The 20,387-nt window shown below is 30.7% G+C and overlaps 2 protein-coding genes across 3 annotated transcripts in view; one reads left to right on the top strand and one right to left on the bottom strand.

The window, feature by feature from the left end:
* Window positions 1-5,970: 5,970 nt before the first annotated feature.
* LOC132738819 (palmitoyl-protein thioesterase 1-like) lies at window positions 5,971-16,875 on the bottom strand. 2 transcript variants are annotated; one of them, XM_060726424.1, is made up of 10 exons: window positions 16,717-16,875; window positions 13,265-13,374; window positions 12,327-12,454; window positions 11,553-11,623; window positions 9,706-9,790; window positions 8,822-8,836; window positions 8,151-8,241; window positions 7,394-7,492; window positions 6,843-6,914; window positions 5,971-6,489 (listed from the first exon to the last, which is right to left on the bottom strand). In XM_060726424.1, exons 1-10 carry the CDS (start codon window positions 16,820-16,822, stop codon window positions 6,364-6,366), a joined length of 903 nt encoding a protein of 300 aa, XP_060582407.1. In that variant the 5' UTR covers window positions 16,823-16,875; the 3' UTR covers window positions 5,971-6,363. The 2 variants fall into 2 exon arrangements, with proteins under 2 accessions (XP_060582407.1, XP_060582405.1); XM_060726422.1 differs by lacking the exon at window positions 9,706-9,790 and adding an exon at window positions 10,616-10,703.
* A 182-nt stretch (window positions 16,876-17,057) lies between these two features.
* LOC132738820 (transmembrane protein 65-like) overlaps window positions 17,058-20,387 on the top strand; it is a 36,547-nt gene continuing 33,217 nt past the window's right edge. The window contains exon 1 of the mRNA XM_060726425.1: window positions 17,058-17,438. Within this exon, the coding sequence (XP_060582408.1) occupies window positions 17,168-17,438 (271 nt within the window). The 5' untranslated portion in view covers window positions 17,058-17,167. The remainder of the gene's footprint in view (window positions 17,439-20,387) is intronic.

Genomic DNA, 20,387 nt, shown 5'->3' on the forward strand with positions numbered 1-20,387 from the left:
AGAGAAACATTGTCACGTTCTGCGAAAGTGGACTAGTATCGCCCTTTCGTGTAAAGAAAATGTATATATGCTAACGTATTTTGTCATATTTGCAATGGTGAAGACTTTACAAAGAACGATGTATGCCACGAACAAATAGAATTGAACAATAGATATAACACCGTTGATAAGTATGGTAGGCTTGCTTTTGTTGGACTAATTGACCCCAAGTTCTTAGAGAATAGAAAAACAACGACCAATAGACAAAGTCCAAAGCCTGCGATGGCGGTAAATGCAAACTTTATCTTTTTAACAGATTATAAACCGTCATTAACATATATAACAGTGGTAAATAACATGTCATTAGAAAATAGCAAATTATGAAACTATCGATGACAATACATGGAAAATGTATACATTAATAATAATATAAATATGAAAACTATTTTATCTATTATCAACTTTGAAATTTATATCATGATAATCATGATTGGTAATTGTTTGTTTGCATTTTGCAATTTCAGCAAGTCATGATATTTTTCATTTTTCAGACAAGCACGTGTAGACCCATTGTTGTGTGGCCTCAGGTAAACCCTGCGTGCATCAAGCCGGAAGTTTGCATGTATCTAAAACAAGATATGGTTCGATAACCCACGTACGGGATCTGCATAAGTCCTTACTTTGAATACAAGCATACATGTTGCAGACGTGTTTAAAAGTTAGGTGCCAGAAGGTGTAAATTCCATGTTATCGAGAATACAGTCCCATGGCCAGGATCAAACTGGAAAGTACATTGCGATAATTTTATGAAGTAGATTGATGATAAAACAATAATACAACATCACAAGTTTACTTTGTTCTAATACATACAAACACAAAAGCAAGGTCAGGGGCCGAAGCGTTTCATTTAAAAACAATAGAAAAGACAATAACTAAGACCTGGGTGTTGGAACATGAATTATTAAACATTGTTGTTATGAAAAAGCTGCTTTTGCCCGTCTGTGTCATTAATTTAAATGTCTTACGGATAAAAAAAGATTTCAAATGTGGGTTTTCGGAAACGAATCAAGGAAAATCGTCAAACAAAGAGTACAGACCAGTAATATAGAAATTTAATGCATCCCAAATATCAAATGTTCATCATAACTAAACTTTATCTTTGTGAACAAGTTGAGCTTTCTAAGTCTGAATTCATCTTAAGTAAAGACCAATCAGTTCTCTTCAATTTGCGAACACAAAGATACATGTTATATCTGCAGTTTTCACTTATATGGGGAGCCCCTGAAGAAGGATGTCGAGCCAGAATTTGCGTTGAAGACTCTGATCTGATTGTTACATTTTCAAATACAAGTTATTTGTAAGATTACTATGATATGCGCTTAATCATTGCAGTTGTGATCATTCTTGAACGCTGCTTTAACTAGGACACCAATCCCTATTCAGCCATACAAAAACAAAATTCTACGTTCTACCCTTATGTTAAAATCGGTTTTGTTTCTTATTAACGTCTATTACATGAACCGCTTTGTGAAAGTGACTTTTAGTTAAGCTAAATATATTGAAACCAAATCGGTTCATTTAGTTCCCGATTTCCTGAGTTTTAAGGATTTTTTTCCTTCAAGCATGGTATTTTATTTACTTATTTAGGAAAACAACATGTTGGTGAAAATTAATGGGCACAAAAGCGTTTCAAAGCTGTACGTAAGTAGTAATTTATTAATTTTGTAAAAGAATGAAATGAGCAACAGAATGTCATTTTTATGTTAACGCATTATCTATCATATGTTATTGATAGAAAATTGTTTCTTTGATATTAAGTTTTTTATCCTTACTTATAATGTTTAGAGATGGCCACACTGGACAATATTCTTGTCAGTTTTTTTGTGTGTGTTCTGAAACAGTACCTATGTGAATTGTAATCATTAATAAATAATTACTTGTATTCATCCCACCTTAATGTTTTGATATTTTTTGTTATTTTTTTTTCAAAGCAACAACAATAAACATTTTCTATTGCAATTTGACTTCGCATTGCATTATTATTTACATGCGTGTTGAACTTTAACAAACATGAACATGAGTTTCTTATATCGAAATATTATTTGCTTAAATTGTGAGTATTCACTGAAAAGTGAATAATTTCTAACATTTTTCAAAGACTTGCCCATCTGAAAGGTATTATGCCATAAAGATTTTTTGTTACAAACATCAACATCATCTGTATCTGCATTTGTTGAAGAAATGGGTACAACTGAAAAATGTGCATGCACATTTCGATTATAGATGTTACTGACAACAAGAGGGCCATGATGGCCCTGAAGTCGCTCACCTGTATATAGGCCCCTGGAGCGGGGCCAGTTTAAACCCCAGGGCTTTTATTTGAACAAACTTGGTAGACACCCATTAGAAGATGTTTCATGCTAAGCATCTAAGGTCTAGCTCGTTGGGTTTTTTAAAAGAAGATTTTCAAGTTTTTTCTTTTACACATATAGATTAAAACAATGACACACCTAGGGCAGGGCCAGTTTTGACTCCAGGGCTTTTATTTGAACAATCTTTGTAGACACTTACTAGAAAATGTTTCATGCTTAATATCTAAACTCTAGCTATTCGGGTTTTTTCAAAGAAGATTTTTAAGTTTTTGCTATTCACATATAAGGAAAAATTAATGTCCCCGGGACGGGGCCAATTTTGACCTCAGGGCTTTTATTTGAACAAACTTGGTTGACATTCACTAGAAGATGCCTTCGTGCTTTAATATCTAAACCCTAGCTATTTGAGTTTTTTCAAAGAAGATTTTTTAAGTTTTTGTTATAACACATATAAGGAAAATGAATGACCCCCGGGGCGGGGCCAATTTTGACCCCAGGGCTTTTATTTGAAAACTTGGTAGACACTCACTAGAAGATGTTGTTTTCATGCTTAGTATCTAAACTCTAGCTATTTGGGTTTTTTTTTTTTTCAAAAAGTTTTTTTAAGTTTTTGCTATACACATATAAGAAAATCATTGACCCCCGGGGCGGGGCCAATTTTGACCCCAGGGCTCATATTTGAACAAACTTGGTAGACATTCATTAGAACATGTTTTCATGCTAAATTCTTAGCTTTTTTAAATTAGCTCTTTCGGTTCTTTAAAAGAAGATTTTTTAAGTTTTTACAATATGCATATAGGGAAAAACAATGACCCCTGGGGGGGGGGCCAATTTTGACCCCAGGGCTTTTATTTGAACAAACTTGGTAGATACCCATTAGAAGATGTTTCATGCTAAATATTTAAGCTCTAGCTCTTTGGGTTCTGTAAAAGAGGATTTTTTAAGTTTTTACTATATGCATATAGGGAAAATTAATGACCCCCTGGGGCTGGGCCAATTTTGACCCCAGGGCTTTTCTTTGAACAAACTTGGTAGACACTTACTAGAAGATGTTTCATGCCAAATATCTTAGCTCTAGCTCTTTCAGTTCTTTAAAAGAAGATTTTTTAAAAAATTCTGAAAGTAACAAAATTCAAACAATATTAGATAAGAATCACGAGAACACATTGGTATATGTTTTTTCTACCAAACCTTGTTTAACATCTTTGGCTTGTTTGTGTTACTCGCACACTATATACTTGATTACGGTAATAGCTAAGTTTCAAGATCTCCTCCTTTGTTTCATATATGATATTGCTGTAATCAGCATTTATCAATAGATACTGAAGTCAGTGCCGATAAAATCCTTTTACATTAAGGAATCCAAGTCGATTATGTACATGAAACAATACAATAAACATTCTCTCCTTAGCGAATTCCTGGTCATTCTTTTACTTCATGTGTTTGAAAACTAATTTGACGCTTGTACATGTATACGTTTTAATCAAAATGTTCCGTGTTTTTCTTCTTATGCTCAATTATAATGCGTTAACTATTCTAATATTTTTATAATTTATGTCATAGCTTGCATGCCTTTGAACAAAATCAGTGTTAAATGTTTGAAGGCAGACAGACTGAGATTTTGAAGAAGCACTGTGTGTCCAATTGTTAAAATCTCTTTTTTTCCACTTCCATACATTCAAATAGATTTTAATTATCTGTTTTCCAACACAGAGGTTTATTCTGTAAAAGACTATATATTAGGAGAAATAATAAATTCTTATTCTGTCTTTGAAATTTATTTAAGAATCACAGTGCAAGATAAACAAATCAAAACATTGAAAAAATTACAAAAAATATATCACCTTTTTTATTAATAAACAGTAAACATGTATGATTGATGTTGTCATAGTATACTAATACAATACTTGAAACGAGGCAATATTTTGCATCCAATATGTTTACTAAATAAAAGAGAAATAAAACACATATTGTACTGGGATGTAATAAGTTAATGAAATCTATAAAAGCCAGCAGTTATTTTTAGAGTTAAGATTTTTGTAACCTGCTTTTGTTACACTTAAAATAAACCAACTGAAACATGTGACATCTAAACCAAAAAGAAATAAAAAAGTACTTTGTCACGAATTTAAGAAAATTATTTTTACATAATGGTAAAAAAAGAATTACCAGTACGTATTGTCATATATCTAAATAATCTTTTAACATATCAAGTTTGAGTCTATTTTTTACAAATCTGAAAATCAAAGCAGTGAAATGATAATGCTTTTCATGAAATAAAATAAACAATTTACAAAAAAGGATACTATTTTTATACAAATGTGGAGAATCTAAAAACAATGATGTTTGTTTGACTTGTTGTGAGGTAACTATTTACCTAATTCTATTTAATTTATGAAATGAACGGTACAAATATATCATTTGGACCTATATAATAAGCATTTTATTAAATGAAAATCAAATATTTATATATCAGTATTCGTAATGTTTATGAAGAGTTTAACATAGAATAATCAAAACACACACAAGAAAATCAAATATTACATAGAGATAATACAATTATAAAAACTCCCTGCAGAGGTTAATTCCCATTACCAGTCCAGAAACCATCAACACCACGTGTAAAGATTTGGCCAGAGACACGGAAATACATCATGTTTTAACATTCCTTATGGAGCTTATTCACTTTTTTTATCAAATTTTTTAACGTTTTTTTACATTTTAAGTTTCTTTCATTTATTTACTGTGTACAAAAAAGTAAAAAATAAATGTATTATTAAGACAATTGTATTAATAACGGAAGTATTTAAATGGCCACCATTTTCGATCACATGACATACCAATTAACACGTGTGTTACAGTGATGGCAAGTGGGTTATCGAAGCAAAGTGTGATGAAACCCTTGTCAGGAGTTTGAAAAATGCGTATCATACACACAATTATATTACAAATGGTGGATATTAGAGACTCCCAACTTTGATTTTTTAATTTGGTTATAAGTTCTGCACTATTAATTTTAACATTTAGGTAATCTGACATAAGTTCACATATCTTCTCATGTTTACAAGTTAAACGCACCTATTAACCACCTGATCTTGAAACAGGATTTCAAAGTCCATTGACATATTACAATTTGAATAATCTATTGCACACATATTGTGGTATTTCGACCATCTCATGCTAAAAAACATTTAACACATAGGAGAAATTAAATTAATTTTGCTAGTAAAGCCAAGACTTTTTCTCAATAAACAAGCCACATTATTTTGTTTTGCAAGGTAAAAAAGAATAAAAAAATAATACAAACTTCCATGCAGATATTAAATCATCTTAATCAAAAGAATATTTATCAAAAGTAAATTTTAATTACAATGATTTAAATTTTAAATAAATTTAGTCAGCTAAAAAAGTTATTATATATAAATTTACAATATTATTTAGAACATATAACACAAAGAAATCAATACTTAATTTAAACCTAATACCATCCAAACATATGACAATGTGATGGGTGAATAAAGTCAATACATGTATTGGCAATACTTTTTAATACTGTCCTTCTTGAACTTTTTTTCAGTCCTGAATCATTTCATTCAAACTATTAAAATAAGATTTCACAGTAAATATTACAATAATGTTACACTCAAGAGAACAAACAAATTATTTCAGACTTATACGTAATACATTGTCATGCAAATTTTAATAAATATACAAAACAATTTTTTCATAAAATATTACATCACATGGCCATGATTACACAAAATATACAAAACAAAGAAGACAATAAATGGGAATCAGACAAGAGAATATCCTTGTAAAGGTGTATTCAAATAGGATAATCAAATGAAAATAAATTAACAGTTATAAAAGTATTTCTTTGTCATAATTTTTATATATACATGTACATAAGACATTAATTAGTGCTTCGATTTTTTTTGAGCAGACATATGTCCTAAAATAGTCAATTTCAAGGGAAAAAGATATATCTGAAATTGTTATTTTTGTATGCACACTACTTCAGAAACTTGTTGAGTATGTTATCAATGAACCATTGCTCTGTGAACTGCAGATGGTCCGAGTCGGAGCTCAGGAAGTGAAGCCTTCCCGTGGCATTGAGCGTCTTCAAACCAAGCTTGTCCTGAAATTATATAAATGTATAAATGAAGAACCAATATGGAAAACAAACAAACATCACTGATATGTTAATTTCAGTATTTTGTTTTCTAAATTTACATTTGCAACCAACTTTTGAAGACTCTTCTTTACACATCCTTTTCAATGGCAACAAAATAGCAACCGAAGGCCCCAAAATGCAAGGTACGGCTCACTAATCCTTTTTCTACTGCATTTGTGTGATGCAATTATGACTATACTACAGAGTTAGATTTTAATAACAGGAGATACTAAATGTCATTTATGAAAATGACAATATAAAGTACATTATCATACAATATTTAATGTTTCATATGTAGCATAAACAATTAAGCATACCTCAGTGTAGAGAGGGCTTTCAAACATTGTATACAGGTCTTTGTCCTGTCCTGGTTTATAATACCCAAACCACTGAAATAAAAAAAACAATAGCCTTAAAATAACAAACTATCCTTTCATATATCCATTATTATTAACATAAACACAATAAATGATACTACTTTTCGTTTATTAAAAAAAATAATTGGTGGTAGTCATGAATGAAATATGATAATTTTCATACCAAAAAATGAAAATAACTCTTGAAAAATCTTGAATTTTCTATTTATTATATACATTTTTCTATTTTTGACCTTTCAAATTGGAAAACTTCCCCTTACATTGTGTGTATTGGCTGAATTTAGGAGAAAGTAGTCTGGTGAGACACATACCAGTGAAAATATGTTTCACTGCAGTGAAAAATAAATTTTTACAGTGAAAATACAGAAAATGAAATACACATTTAATTTCATCAATATTTCATTCATTTATAAGTATATTATAAATATCACTTTATTGATGATAATGATAAAAGATTTTATTAAAGTGAAGTATATTACATCTATACATACTTCACTCTCCCTGGGCTCTACCATGGTGTCTTGAAGAAACTTCACAAGTACAAGATTCTTCAACTTTTGTAGGTTAGTCTTGTAGGTCTGGTTCACAGTCTAAATGAGAACATAATTTTTCTTAAAGAACAATGTAAACATGCTATGCCTCATAAATTTTGGTTCAATTAAAATCTTGCCTCTTCACTTATCATACAATTGTATGTAACATTAATTTATAAATTTCTTGTATTTTTTTGGCCAATTCTTTTATTTACCAATCAAAACATTTATAAAGACAGTATATTTTAACTTAATATATAATAATAATAATACAATGTAAAGTAATTATACGTAGAAAATAAAACTTGGCCCCATTCTCCACTTCCTTTAACAAACATTTGTGTAGGAAATATACAATTTGGCAATGTTCATCATTTACTGTATGAATTATTTTATGCTTATTTAACCTTTAAACGATGCTAGATGTGCTAAAATATGCTGAATTTTCACCTGCTTGTGATAATGTATTACCCATTGTTCATTTGATAGAAAAAATCAAACCTTTGCTCTTGCTAGAAATGAACGCGACTGTCCTTTGTCATCAGTATAGAGGTAGGCCTGTCAGCCTATCTTTGCAATTTGAGCCGGCTCAATACTTGGGCTTACTGTGAATTTTCATACTGATCACCCCACAACTGAAAATGGACAGTTCCAAAAAAGGGAAACTGGGCAAGTCCATTTTAGAACTTCAGCAGGTTAAGTTAAACAAACTTACTGTTTCTTGGTTGATGTCAGCCAGGAACACACTCTTTGCTTTGTACTCATTCTCATTGAGGGGATCATGCCAGTATTCTGCCTGAACTAGTCTGTAAGAAAATATAATAAATGAAACGTGCCATGACAAAACCAACATAATGGGTTGGCGACCAGCATGGCTCCAGACCAGCCTGCGTATCTGCGCAGTCTGTTCAGGATCCATGCTGTTCGCTATCAGTTTTTCTACTTGTAAAGAGTTGGTAAGAGAACAGCATGGATCCTGATCACACTGCGCAGATGCACAGGCTGGTCTGGATCCATGCTGGTCGCAAACCCATTATGTTGGTTTTGTCATGATGCAGCTCAAGTAATCTTATCATGATTTTTTTCAGTATCCTGCCTGTTGTAGCAGAGTAATGGAGTAATATCATTAAAATCATATCCTAACTTTGAAGTTAAGAACAATGGAGCCAACACAATGATCTGGTTTTAATGAAATTGGTAATAAAAATAGCAAGTAAACAGCTTTGATTGCATTGAAATTGATGATGGCTTTTGATAAATGGTATGATTTTAAGATTATTATGGTTACCATAACAATATAATTATTTATTAATCTTCCCCTGAATAGAATATAATAAATGTAATACACTTTTTAACTAAAGTAATCAAACATAAACTGTGTCATACCTGCTCTGGATTTCACTGGAAAAAAACAACAACATATAATAAATTAAAGTGATGTTTTTTTTTAAATTTCTTTTTAAACGTTTAGTACGATAAAACATGTATCCTAAAATAATATTCTTCTAATCATGATATTGCAACAATAACAACAAGCTTCGAGTGTTAGAATAGAAATAATTTTAATTTTCTTAAAAAAGAAATATTCATTATTGCTTTTCATCCCAACTTCACATATTTTATTTCAGTTATACATAGAGACTAGCTTACACTAAATAAATGTAACACATTGTTATTAAATTTTATGCGGTTCTACATTAGAACTACAAATTTCTGCAGTTAATCATTTATTGATTTATGCATTCAAGTGCTATGACCTGATTTGGAATTAACTTTTTTTGGAAATCTAATTGAATCTTAATCAAATGCAAGTTAGCCAAACCATAATTTTGAAAAGTGTACAAATATTGACAACACTTTATTTTAATATATTAGGATAATGGTGGGAAAAAATAGTAAAGGCATAAAGTGAAAGCTTGAGCCCACTAACTTAATAGAATTTTTAACAATTTTTAGCCTATAAACAGCCTAAACTTTTCAATACATGTACATAATAATTATGTCCAAAAGTTTACAAACAAATACATTTATGCTATAAGAACTTATGTACCAGCTTTACTTTCTTTTGTATCAAAAATCAATATTTAAAAACATAATGATCAAAGTATGAAATCAATTCATAAATTTTTCCAAATGTCTACAACACAGAAATATCATCATTGCTGTCTTAAAACCATCGAGTTATGAAGTAACAACTTAAAACCATCGAGTTATGACGTAACAACCTTCTCTAGAAGGCTTACCTTGCAAGCTTTCAAAAAATAACTTACGATATGTAGGCTCCTTTGTCAAGCAGTTTTCTTACATACTCGCATATTGTTGCACTTGCAGGGCAGTGTGGGAGACCAAATACACCTGGGGAAGTAATGTGCAAGTATGGATAAAATAAATATACATGGGTAAGATAGGTATAGGAATTAGGATTGCACATATTCTTGCAAGGTATCTCTCAATATCTCTACAAATATCTTGGAAAACATTGAGAAAAAAAAGAACAGTAAGAATGGCATTTTTGAGATTTTATCATTTATCTTTGGTGGGGGTAAGTGCATGTGCAGTTTGATGGCGAGGAACAGTGAGGAGCTTTCAAAAAAGTACTATCACTACATAAATACTATAGTTCGGCACTGAGCTAAATTGGCATTAAACATAAGCTATTTATCAATGCACTGAAGATGAAACCCAAAAGCTTTGTCTTGTTAATTGGTAAGGAATTAAAGACAGAGTTGTATGTTAAGCATACACCATGTTTAAGCCTTCTTTTTTCTCCTTTTAAATAATTTTCATTTTTATCCCATTTCTTGTTTATTTATACCCCTGAAGACCTTTGAATGAAACCTAGGCAAATTTTGTATTTGACTAGGAAATGCCATACTATTCATTATCAAATGTATACAATACCATTCAAAAATTCAAAAAAAATTAAGCTGATGTGAAAATGTGTTACTCTAACTTAAACCAAATAGCTTAACAATGTATTGACCATTTCTCAACATGTACTTCTTATGTACCATAAATGTTCTATAACTCTTATGCATATTTTTACCAAAGGGAGGGAAATCTGTAAGATTTAAAGTCAGTATAAATAGTATTTATCTCCCATGATATACAGAAATAGTGCTGGAAGGCTGGATAATTATATGATTAGGATTGGTGCTGTTTCTTTGGGAAATAACTCACTCATTGTAAGCTCCAAAGTTAAGCAGCTTCCTGACATATTCACACAAGGTCTCATTATCTCCAGGACAATGAGGGAAGCCAAATACACCTACATAGCAATTCATTATACAGACAAAATTTTAACACAGATTGAAACAGCTGATGCACTAGTAGATATGCTTATAAATATTTAAAGCCTATGGATATTGCTGTAAATCAAAACACAGTGATGGTAACCCTTACCATGGAGGGTTTTTTAAAAAAGCTTCCTTCTCCATACATAAAATTTACAAAATTTATTTTTATGTATTTTATTTTGTAAATGAGAAGAGTATATATAAAATATAGTTTAGACTAACCCTTACCATACCTACCATCATTTGATCTTGCCAAAACCATTGATCATTTTTCAAAATATGTACTGACTGAATGGCCAACAGTGCAGACCAAGATATAGGGGATATTTGTTTAGTACAGTGTAAGATGGGACAATATTTCACCAAGTGAGCACCAAAAGGTGTATTTCACGAGTGAACTTTTGGTGTTCATGAGGTGAAATATATTTCAATCTTTCACTAAATTAAACAAATTTTCTTTTTATTATAATTATGCAAAGAAACGTTTAAAAAGATATTTAAACAGCGAAGCGTTCCAAATAATAATACAATGTGACGTCATTAAACAACCTCTAATCATTATTTTGGTTTCCAGTACTGTGCTCCTTGGTATTTCACTGGAACAACAAAACAGGCTTAAATACAAAACAGTGAAAATATCAATTTGGCCATTATTTCACTGATATATTTCACTGATATATTTCACTGATATATTTCTATAAACCATTGAAAAGCATGTAATAAATTGGTATATTCAGTTGCCACCAGCAGGCTATGAGTCATTCAATCATCACACTATCTTTAATCTTCAATATTTGAGGTTCAAAGAATTTGAAAATTACCTTGATGTTGTCCACCGACTGAGATCAGGTTCAGCATTGGAGGGCTTGGACATCTTTGAGCAATAGCTCTCCTGAAATTGTTTAAATCAAATAGGTTATGCGTGTATAAAAGTAGGTTTAAGTGTTTTTAATTTAAAAAGGTAACAAAAAATTTATTTGAATACTAGAAATAAGTCTGAGAAGGCATTCTGAGTTGAACAATTAATGTTCCAAAAGCTAGACTGATAGCTTCTTTAGATGAAAAAACTTAAAGTCCCAGGAAGGATTTAAACATTATAGTGGTGAGAGGTAGGTGGTTTAAAGTCAGCTACACTAACATCTTACCCAAAGAGGCCCTTAACCTTCAAAATTATAAGTATGAAACTATAGATAATAATGGCAAGCAAAAAAAAATGTATTGAGACTGTATTAAGGCATTGTCCAAATTGTTACTTATAATGTAGCTTATATATTTACATTGATAGAGTTCTAGAAATAAAAAATAGCTGTCTTTAAAGACAGGGTGCTCGACCATTCTCAGTGCTTGACAATAAATAAGGGTTGTTACTCTGCAAAAAGATAGCTCAAAATTATGGGACTTGAGCCCACTATGTTACATGTTCAATAAGAAAAAGTGTGAATTTTTAGCCAATTTCCTTCCGTAATTTTGGAGATACCAACTTACACCCAAAAAATATAACCAAAGTGTGATAGTGATGCAGATGCCATCACTGACATCTGCCAGGGTGAGTACAATAGCTCTGCATATTCTTCCAGAATAAAGTCAAAACATACAAGAATTGTCCTCCTTGAGAAAATCCTATTGCATTGTATCCTGATTGAAGTTTCTTATCAGTAGCAAGTTTCTGGCACACCATGTTGATCTGATCATTGACATTCATGAAGAATCCATTCAATGTATCCTGTATTTACATAGATATATAGTAAATTATAATATTGGTATATCTGATAACTAGAATTTCAAAATTCAAGACAATATGATTGTGGTTTTCATTTGTCTAATATACAATATATGAAAAAACAAACATTTTTTCTACAAGGTCATAATCTTTTAATGAATTATAAAAATAAATCTTTGCTGAATACTTAAGTACTGTAGATTTTTCTCAAGTTTAAAAATATTCTAACCACTTTAGGAAATAACACTTAAAACCTCATGTATAACTAACAAATCTTAAAAAGTTATATTTTAGTAAATTAAAATCTTAAAGCAGCACGCCTCCAGATTCATGTTAAATTTCATGAAAATTTTGATAATGTATTTGACAGTAAAATATTGTGAGGTGAACAAATAAAGTTATTTACATATTGCAATTGGCACTTACAATCCATGCAAATAACCAAAAAGAGGTCAAAATGTGCAAAAAAGCCCTTACTGTGTTAGTAATGCAGTAAAAATATGGTGATAAAATACTGCAAAATCAGTCTTAAATCGCAAATAATATGTAAACTTTATCATTGATCTTGATTTTACCTTTCTTGAAATATTAGTACATTTTTCTCAATTTTCATTTTCTTGAAATATTTTGGCTCATCTGGAGGCGTGCAGCTTCAAAATTAATATTGGTTTATTTCAACATCATTCTAAATACAAGTACTGAATTTGGTGACAAAAACCAACAAAATACATGTAAAACATTATAAGAATATTTCTACTTTACTGCTGATATAATTGATAAACATAAATATGTCTATTATTTACACAACCATACCTCTTCAATACTGGACCCAATCTCTAATGATCTCACATAAACATCGTGGATATTTTTCTCTATCAGTTTTTTAATGGAGCCCATACTAAGAGGGTTACAGCAACTATCTCCTGTAATACCAGAACATTTAAAGGTTTTTAAAATTCATGACAAAATAACCTGTTGTTTGGTCTGAATTAATGCAATGTACATGTAGTAAGATTCCCAAAAGTATTTATCATTAAAGGCCCATTATGCCTCAGAAATGCTGTTATTTCACAAAAGCTTTTTATTTCTGTCCTGTCCTGTCCTAGTTTTCCAAAAGCTTCTAATTGGCCAATAACTCATTTGCCTCCATTGCTTTTTAGGAATTTATAGTATATAAATATAAATTCTGTATGTTGTATAGAAGTCAAAACACTACTCTGATTACATTTTGTTACTACATGTATTATGATGAATAGTTTTATATCAGCAGTTCTTACTTTAGGTTATTTGCATATATATAACATGCTCAAAAACCATTATGAAACTCATGTCTGCCTCTAGAAAACAAAGAAAACTTGTTTCTGAAGCATAATGTGTCTTTAACATGCAATAGGTAGAACCTTTAATCTTCTTTATGCAAAAGGAATAATTGTTTAGTTGTAAGAATATTATTTGATGGAGCTCTAATGAAAACCTTACATAGACAATCTGTAGCACTTCAAAGGGGAAAATTTGAAAAAGAAAGGGAATAAGAAATGACGAATGACACATTATATAATGCCCCCCTTTCTAGCCCTTGACTCACATTATTTGTTATTTTGTTATAGAAACTTGCCATAAATGGGTACATGGAAGTGTTCAGTTATAGAAAAAAGAAAAATAATGAAGACTTTGTGATAGTTATAAAGATAATGAGGGGAAACCATTCTGAAATTTAAAGCCCCTGTGACCTTGATCTTTGAACTAGTGACCAACTAGAAATGTTTCCATAGGACACAGGTGTCCCAACACTCCACCGATTTGTCAATCTTGTGTCTCTAGGTCAATTTTCTTTTTTGGCTACAATTGTGCCCTAGTTGAAAACTAAAAATCTTTTATTAAGTAAGGGCAAATACAACAAATACTGAATAAATCCACAAGAAAACCCCAAGGTGCATAAGTACACATGCTGACCAACATTCTTGTAAACTTTCAGTCCTACAGGTCAAGTACTTTTTGAGTTATGTGCAACACAAGTCGAATATAGTAAATTTTTACTAAGTCAAGGGCAATAACTCTAAAATACTAAAAATATCCGCACGAAAATACCCAGGTGCACAACAACACAATCATGCTGAGCAACATTCCTGTAAGGTTTCATGACTCTAGGTCAAAATTAATACTTTTTTAGTTACGTGCGACACAAGTTGAAAATTGGAAATTTTTACTAATTCAAGGGCAATAACTCTAAAAATACTAAATATATCCACACAAAAACACCCAGGTGCACAACTACACAAGCTAATCAACATTTCTGTAAGGTTTCATGACTCAAGGTCAAATATTTTTTGAGTTATGTGCGACACAAGTTGAAAATTGCAACTTTTTTAGTTACGTGCGACACAAGTTGAAAATTGGAAATTTTTACTAATTCAAGGGCAATAACTCTAAAAATACTAAATATATCCACACAAAAACACCCAGGTGCACAACTACACAAGCTGATCAACATTTCTGTAAGGTTTCATGACTCAAGGTCAAATATTTTTTGAGTTACGTGCGACACAAGTTGAAAATTGCAAATTTTTACTAAGTCAAGGAAAATAATTCTAAAAATACTAAAAATATCCACACGAAAATACCCAGGTGCACAACTACACATGCTGATTAACATTCCTGTAAGGTTTCATGACTCTAGGTCAATTACTTTTTGAGCTACCTACGACACAAAAAGTGAACGGACGGACGGATGGGCGGACGGACAAGGGTAAATCTAAATGCTTCCCCTATAGTGGGCGCACAAAAATCAATAGGGGTCATCTTATAGTTATAACCAATCAATATTAGAAATATGAAGACTTTGTGATAAATAGCTTTCAAGATAATGAGCATAAACCATACTACCATTTAAGGACCCTGTGACCATGACCTTTGACCTAGTGACCCCAAAATCAATAGGGGTCATTTACTAGTTATGACCAATCAGTATGTGAAGTCACATGTTTCATTTCTATTTCATTCAGAATTTTGTTCTTTTTTCAATATACAAAGAACTGTATTGACAGATTTTTAAAATTATAACTTCAATTATTATTAGCAGAATTTGATAAAATGAGTTGATTTTTTTTAAAGACCACATTACCGGATAATGTCAGAAGATATTCAAAGGTCGCGCAAATATTGCACAAAGCCAGTACTAAGTTCTGGCTTCCAAAACTTTATATGTCGCTTTTATTTTGACATTGTGCGAGGTCTAGCAGTACTATAAGACCTGTTCGCTGAAGTCTCTTTAGCTAAGCCAGTACAGGATCAGAATTATGCACCACAATCTATGGTCCGGTCCAAATGGTGCAGATCTAAGGCACAGGAATTTGAAATTCTATCTAATAACCAATATTAATGATAAGTGTTTATTTATACTATATAGGGAGTATTTTTTCAATATTATATGGGGAAGTCAACGGCCTTCCCGGTCCCAGGCTTTGGCTTGCCCGATTATATAGACTAAATGTGTATAGTTAAAAGGAAATCAAATAAAAAACAATTAAAAAAAAGATATAGAATTTTATACCTATCAATGAAATTTTCAGTGTTAGTTCTAGTTGGGCGCCGCCATTTTCAATGTAACTCAATGATAATAGGCAAGGTATTCAGGTATTGGACAATCACAACTTCAAATTCGGATTTTTTATTATAATAAGCATTGAGTGTTCCAAATGAAAATGGAAGCGATGCATGAAATACCGAATGACACGTTTAAAAGGGAAAATAAACAATTTCATAAAACCGACTTCCCTGTTCATTAGGCTTTGCCTAATTTCATATTTGTAATAGTTAATAGCCTGCTCGCAAAGCGAGCTTTACGGTAACGCGGGTACCTGTTAGATAGTGATGGTTTTGAAAACTTTCGTGTGAAGTACCGAAGTGACAACATCGCAACTTTTCGAATTATAAGATAACGATAAAAGCCAAGGTATTGTGATTGAAAACGGAAGCATAGATTGGTGTCCTGTGCACTTATATGGGAACCATAATAGGACAGGTAACCAGAATAAACGGAAGCAGAGGTATGAAATACCGAATGACAATTTTAAAACGGAAAATGTAAAATAAAAATAAAAGTTAATCGAGCTCGCTTTAAAGCTTTGCCTTTTTCATTTTATTGATTATTGATAGAATTTCAAGTTCCTAAGGCTTGCATATTAATTTCTGCATTATTAGTTTTTTCGACTTACAACCATTGTCAGCGCCAGAAATGAATGGATTCCTGATAAAATGATACTAACCCATGCCATGCCATATTACAACGGGCACTGGACTACTTGAAACAGATGTAAAATCTGCAAAACAAACCAAAAGTACCGCAGCAAGAAGTTTCATGTTTGCAGCCATTTTGATGTCATATGACTAAATCTGGGAGCAACAGTAGTTTCTATATTTCTTAATTTCGAATTGGATACAGATATTCGCTCTAATGTAAAAATGTTATAAAATGTTTTAATTTATCTAACTTATAAATATATTTTGGTTATAGAATCCTGCTTGTCAGGTGCATGCGGAAATAAAAAAAATAAATATTTCATATAATAACTGCTCCCCAATGATCCACGTGACTAAGGTTAGCAGTCACATGATCAATGTCATTCAAGATAAACATGTGAGGTGACGACAACAATAAAGTTTAATGATGTAATGTTTATTTTGTTTTAAATAATTTCGTGTCAGGTTATTACAAAAATGGCTGTTAACTGTATTCATCAGTGTGGAAAGTGTTTTAACAAATTTAGAACAGGAACAAACTTTATTTCATTGATAAATGTAAGAGTGGCTCATAAATATGCACAAGCCGATGTTAAACCAAATAAGTATAAAGTTATTTATAGGGATCTTCATGGAGCAATAGAGGAACCCTCCACTGCCAAAGATTTTGTTTTTGCGTTAAGCAAAAAAGAACGGCAACTTTTATATTTAGAACTTCAAAAATTTCATTTGGATATGCAGGATTTGAGTAAGTATTTAAATAGTAAAATATCAACATCAACACAGTCATGTACATGTATATAGATTGAACAAACAGATTTACATGTAAAGTTTTCAACCCACGCACATTTTGGCTTGATGACTAAAATCTCCTGTAGATAGATCAAATTAGATATTATATTCTAACTAGGTGAATTTATAAAGATTTATTTTATAATGAACTGTAATTAGTTTTAAAAGTTTCTATTTAAATAGTTAATTGGTTCAGTTGTGAAATATATTTCTTGAACATTTTTTTAATTTTATAATATTAACCATTCACCATTCAATACATGTTTAACACATTTATAACACTACCAATTAAACAGGAAGAAACCGTTAAACCGTTTTGGATGTACATCACGGTATATGAAAAACCATAATTTATCGTCTGTATTGATTTATTATGGGTGATATCTTTTCATTAATAATGGTATAAAGATAAATCATTTCACCGTTTGTTTTCTTTCATATATAGTATAAGATTTGTGCTATTATTGACTGGGTAAAAAGTTGCCTATTCATATGTTCTTTCAATAGATTCTGTTAAATTTAAGAGATATAAATTTAATATGCAAATGTTTACATGAAATGAAAATCTTTGACATAAGAAAATGGGTAAAAGCTAAAATACTTTATCTAAAAGAATACTGTCATCAGCTTCAAATTCAGTGGACATCAATAGAAAACATATTGTGACAATAAGTGACTTAGTTAGGGCCTTTTTCAACTATTTTGGGAAAAGGCCCCTGGCATAAATTGGCAAAATTTATTTGGCTTTTTGGGAAGTTTTGGCATTTTTAAAAAGTTAATAAAGTAACTTGTACATGATTTAAAGTTTTAAAAATGTGTTTGATCATATAACATGTCATGTTTTAATAAGAAACAAATAAAGACAATCCGATTTTTCTCAGAAAATTTTATAACATTTTGATTTTTTTGAAATTGGGAAAAATGAGTTTTTTTCCAAAAATAAATCCAATTGATTAAGGAATGCACTATTAGTGCAGTGAGTAATTTCGGCCCTTGGTGATAGGGTAAAAATGCCCTGTAAGTAAAGTTTAAACCTACAATTAGTGATATAAACCTGTACCTCGTCCTGTATACACAGACTTTAATTACATGTAATTAAAGTTAAAGTCTGTCATGTATAAAGGTTGTCAAAACAACAATATTGACAAGGTAATTATGACATTGATTTTTGCTGTCATCATTAGTAGATAAGGCCTGTGATTTACAGAAAGCTCTGTGAAAGTCATTTACATGTACAGCAAAAAAGATGACTCAATTAATGATAATATTATACATGTATGATAATGATATAAGCCATTATATATCTTCTTGTCAGATTCACGTACATATATAGAAATGTCAAATTTTATGACAATATTCACTAATTGGAGTAGTACATTGTACATGTACGAGGGGTTATCCAAAAATTCGTGGACTTTTTAAATATCTCTTGAACGTCAACGTGTATTGTAATGAAAATTTATCAGCATACATTGTAGAATATTATCAACACATTTTGAAAAGAACAGTTAATTATGTCAATAAATAATGATTTTATATTGCTTTTAAATAAGCACATACACGTCACCCGGCGCACGGTAGAAAAGCGCTGTAAATCATCGTATACTTCTTGCTAAAAAACTAAAAAAATAACGTGTGTAAGAAAACCCGCTGAACATCGCATGTTTCATCTATGATGTCATTTAAGTAATTCTTTAAAATTATGGACGTCATTTACCTTTTATTTTGTTGATATCGCTAGAAACGCCAGACGCCTTTATTGTTTACAACGGGAAAATGACGGACACGCGATAATTAGAAAATCGCATGATCATAAAACAATCATAAATTTTTATTGCAATTTTGAAATGACACCTACAGAAACATTTGATAAAAATCAGCAGACGAACAGAGAAAAGAATATTTCACGATCATGTAGTGTTAAAGTGGCATAAAAAAAATTGGTAATGGACATTACTTTGAAGAAGCAGTAACAGTCAAAATTGACTGCGTAACGTTGAAGCACAAATTGTACGTTAATATTATGACGTTGACGTCAATAATTTTTTGGAGTGCGCCGCTGTCGCCGACATGTGTTTATGTAAAATTAAATATTGTTGTAATGTAAGAAGCTATTCACATGAATTTTTCTGTGTTTATTTGTTATTAATTCTTCTAAGCAGTGTAAGAATTTCAAATTAATATCTCAAATAAATTTAACGCAACAAAGAAAGTCCACGAATTTTTGGATAACCCCTCGTATATAGCTGAGGTTATTTATAATATTCAGATATCATATATATGATTTATAAATAGATTTTTTCCCTAGTTTTCTTTGACAAATTTAGGTTACGAAAAATTTTAATTTAATTTAAAATTTTAAAAATAACCCTAAATGAAGAGTATTTTATTATGGAAACTGGTGGCAAAAAAAATATTAAACTTACCCAGGTGTTGATGGTGTTTCCCGTTTAAAATTTTTGTTTTATAATTTTAAAAAAAATTTAAAATTTATTGAACAAATAAAATGCATGAAAATCAAGGTAATGATCTTCTGATTTAAAGATGACTACTGATTACATTTTGTGGGATTATTAATTAACATAAATCAGTATGAATTTCGTGCTGCTTATTCTTTTAAATAAGCTTAAAAAAGCCTTAAGTGTTTTCTTATTATTATTTAATTACATTAATTATGTTACACTTATCATTACATATACTGAAGTTATACACACAGCATTTGATAGATTCATTAATCTTACTTATTAAATCAGTGATATAAAATTGCTTTTATAGCACAGTCTGGCTCCCATATAATGCTTATCAATTTTGGAAATATTTGTGTGATAAATTGATAAGCATAAGAAATAAAACAACACACTTATTAAAACATTCACTTTTTCAAATTATTTTATACAATATAATT

Source organism: Ruditapes philippinarum, unplaced genomic scaffold (assembly GCF_026571515.1).
Source record: "Ruditapes philippinarum isolate M1 unplaced genomic scaffold, ASM2657151v2 ctg2412_1_1_1_1, whole genome shotgun sequence".
Lineage (NCBI taxonomy): Eukaryota > Metazoa > Mollusca > Bivalvia > Venerida > Veneridae > Ruditapes > Ruditapes philippinarum.

Bases quoted from the DNA above. Each gene is read 5' to 3' on its own strand.
- LOC132738819 (XM_060726422.1), bottom strand. From the start codon at position 16,822: ATGGCTGCAAACATGAAACTTCTTGCTGCGGTACTTTTGGTTTGTTTT. The intron at 11,624-12,326 runs GTATGTTTTGAC...AAACAATTTCAG, and splicing joins TCTCAAGGAGGACAATTCTT to GAGAGCTATTGCTCAAAGAT. The intron at 7,493-8,150 runs GTAAGTTTGTTT...GTTCTCATTTAG, and splicing joins CTGACATCAACCAAGAAACA to ACTGTGAACCAGACCTACAA.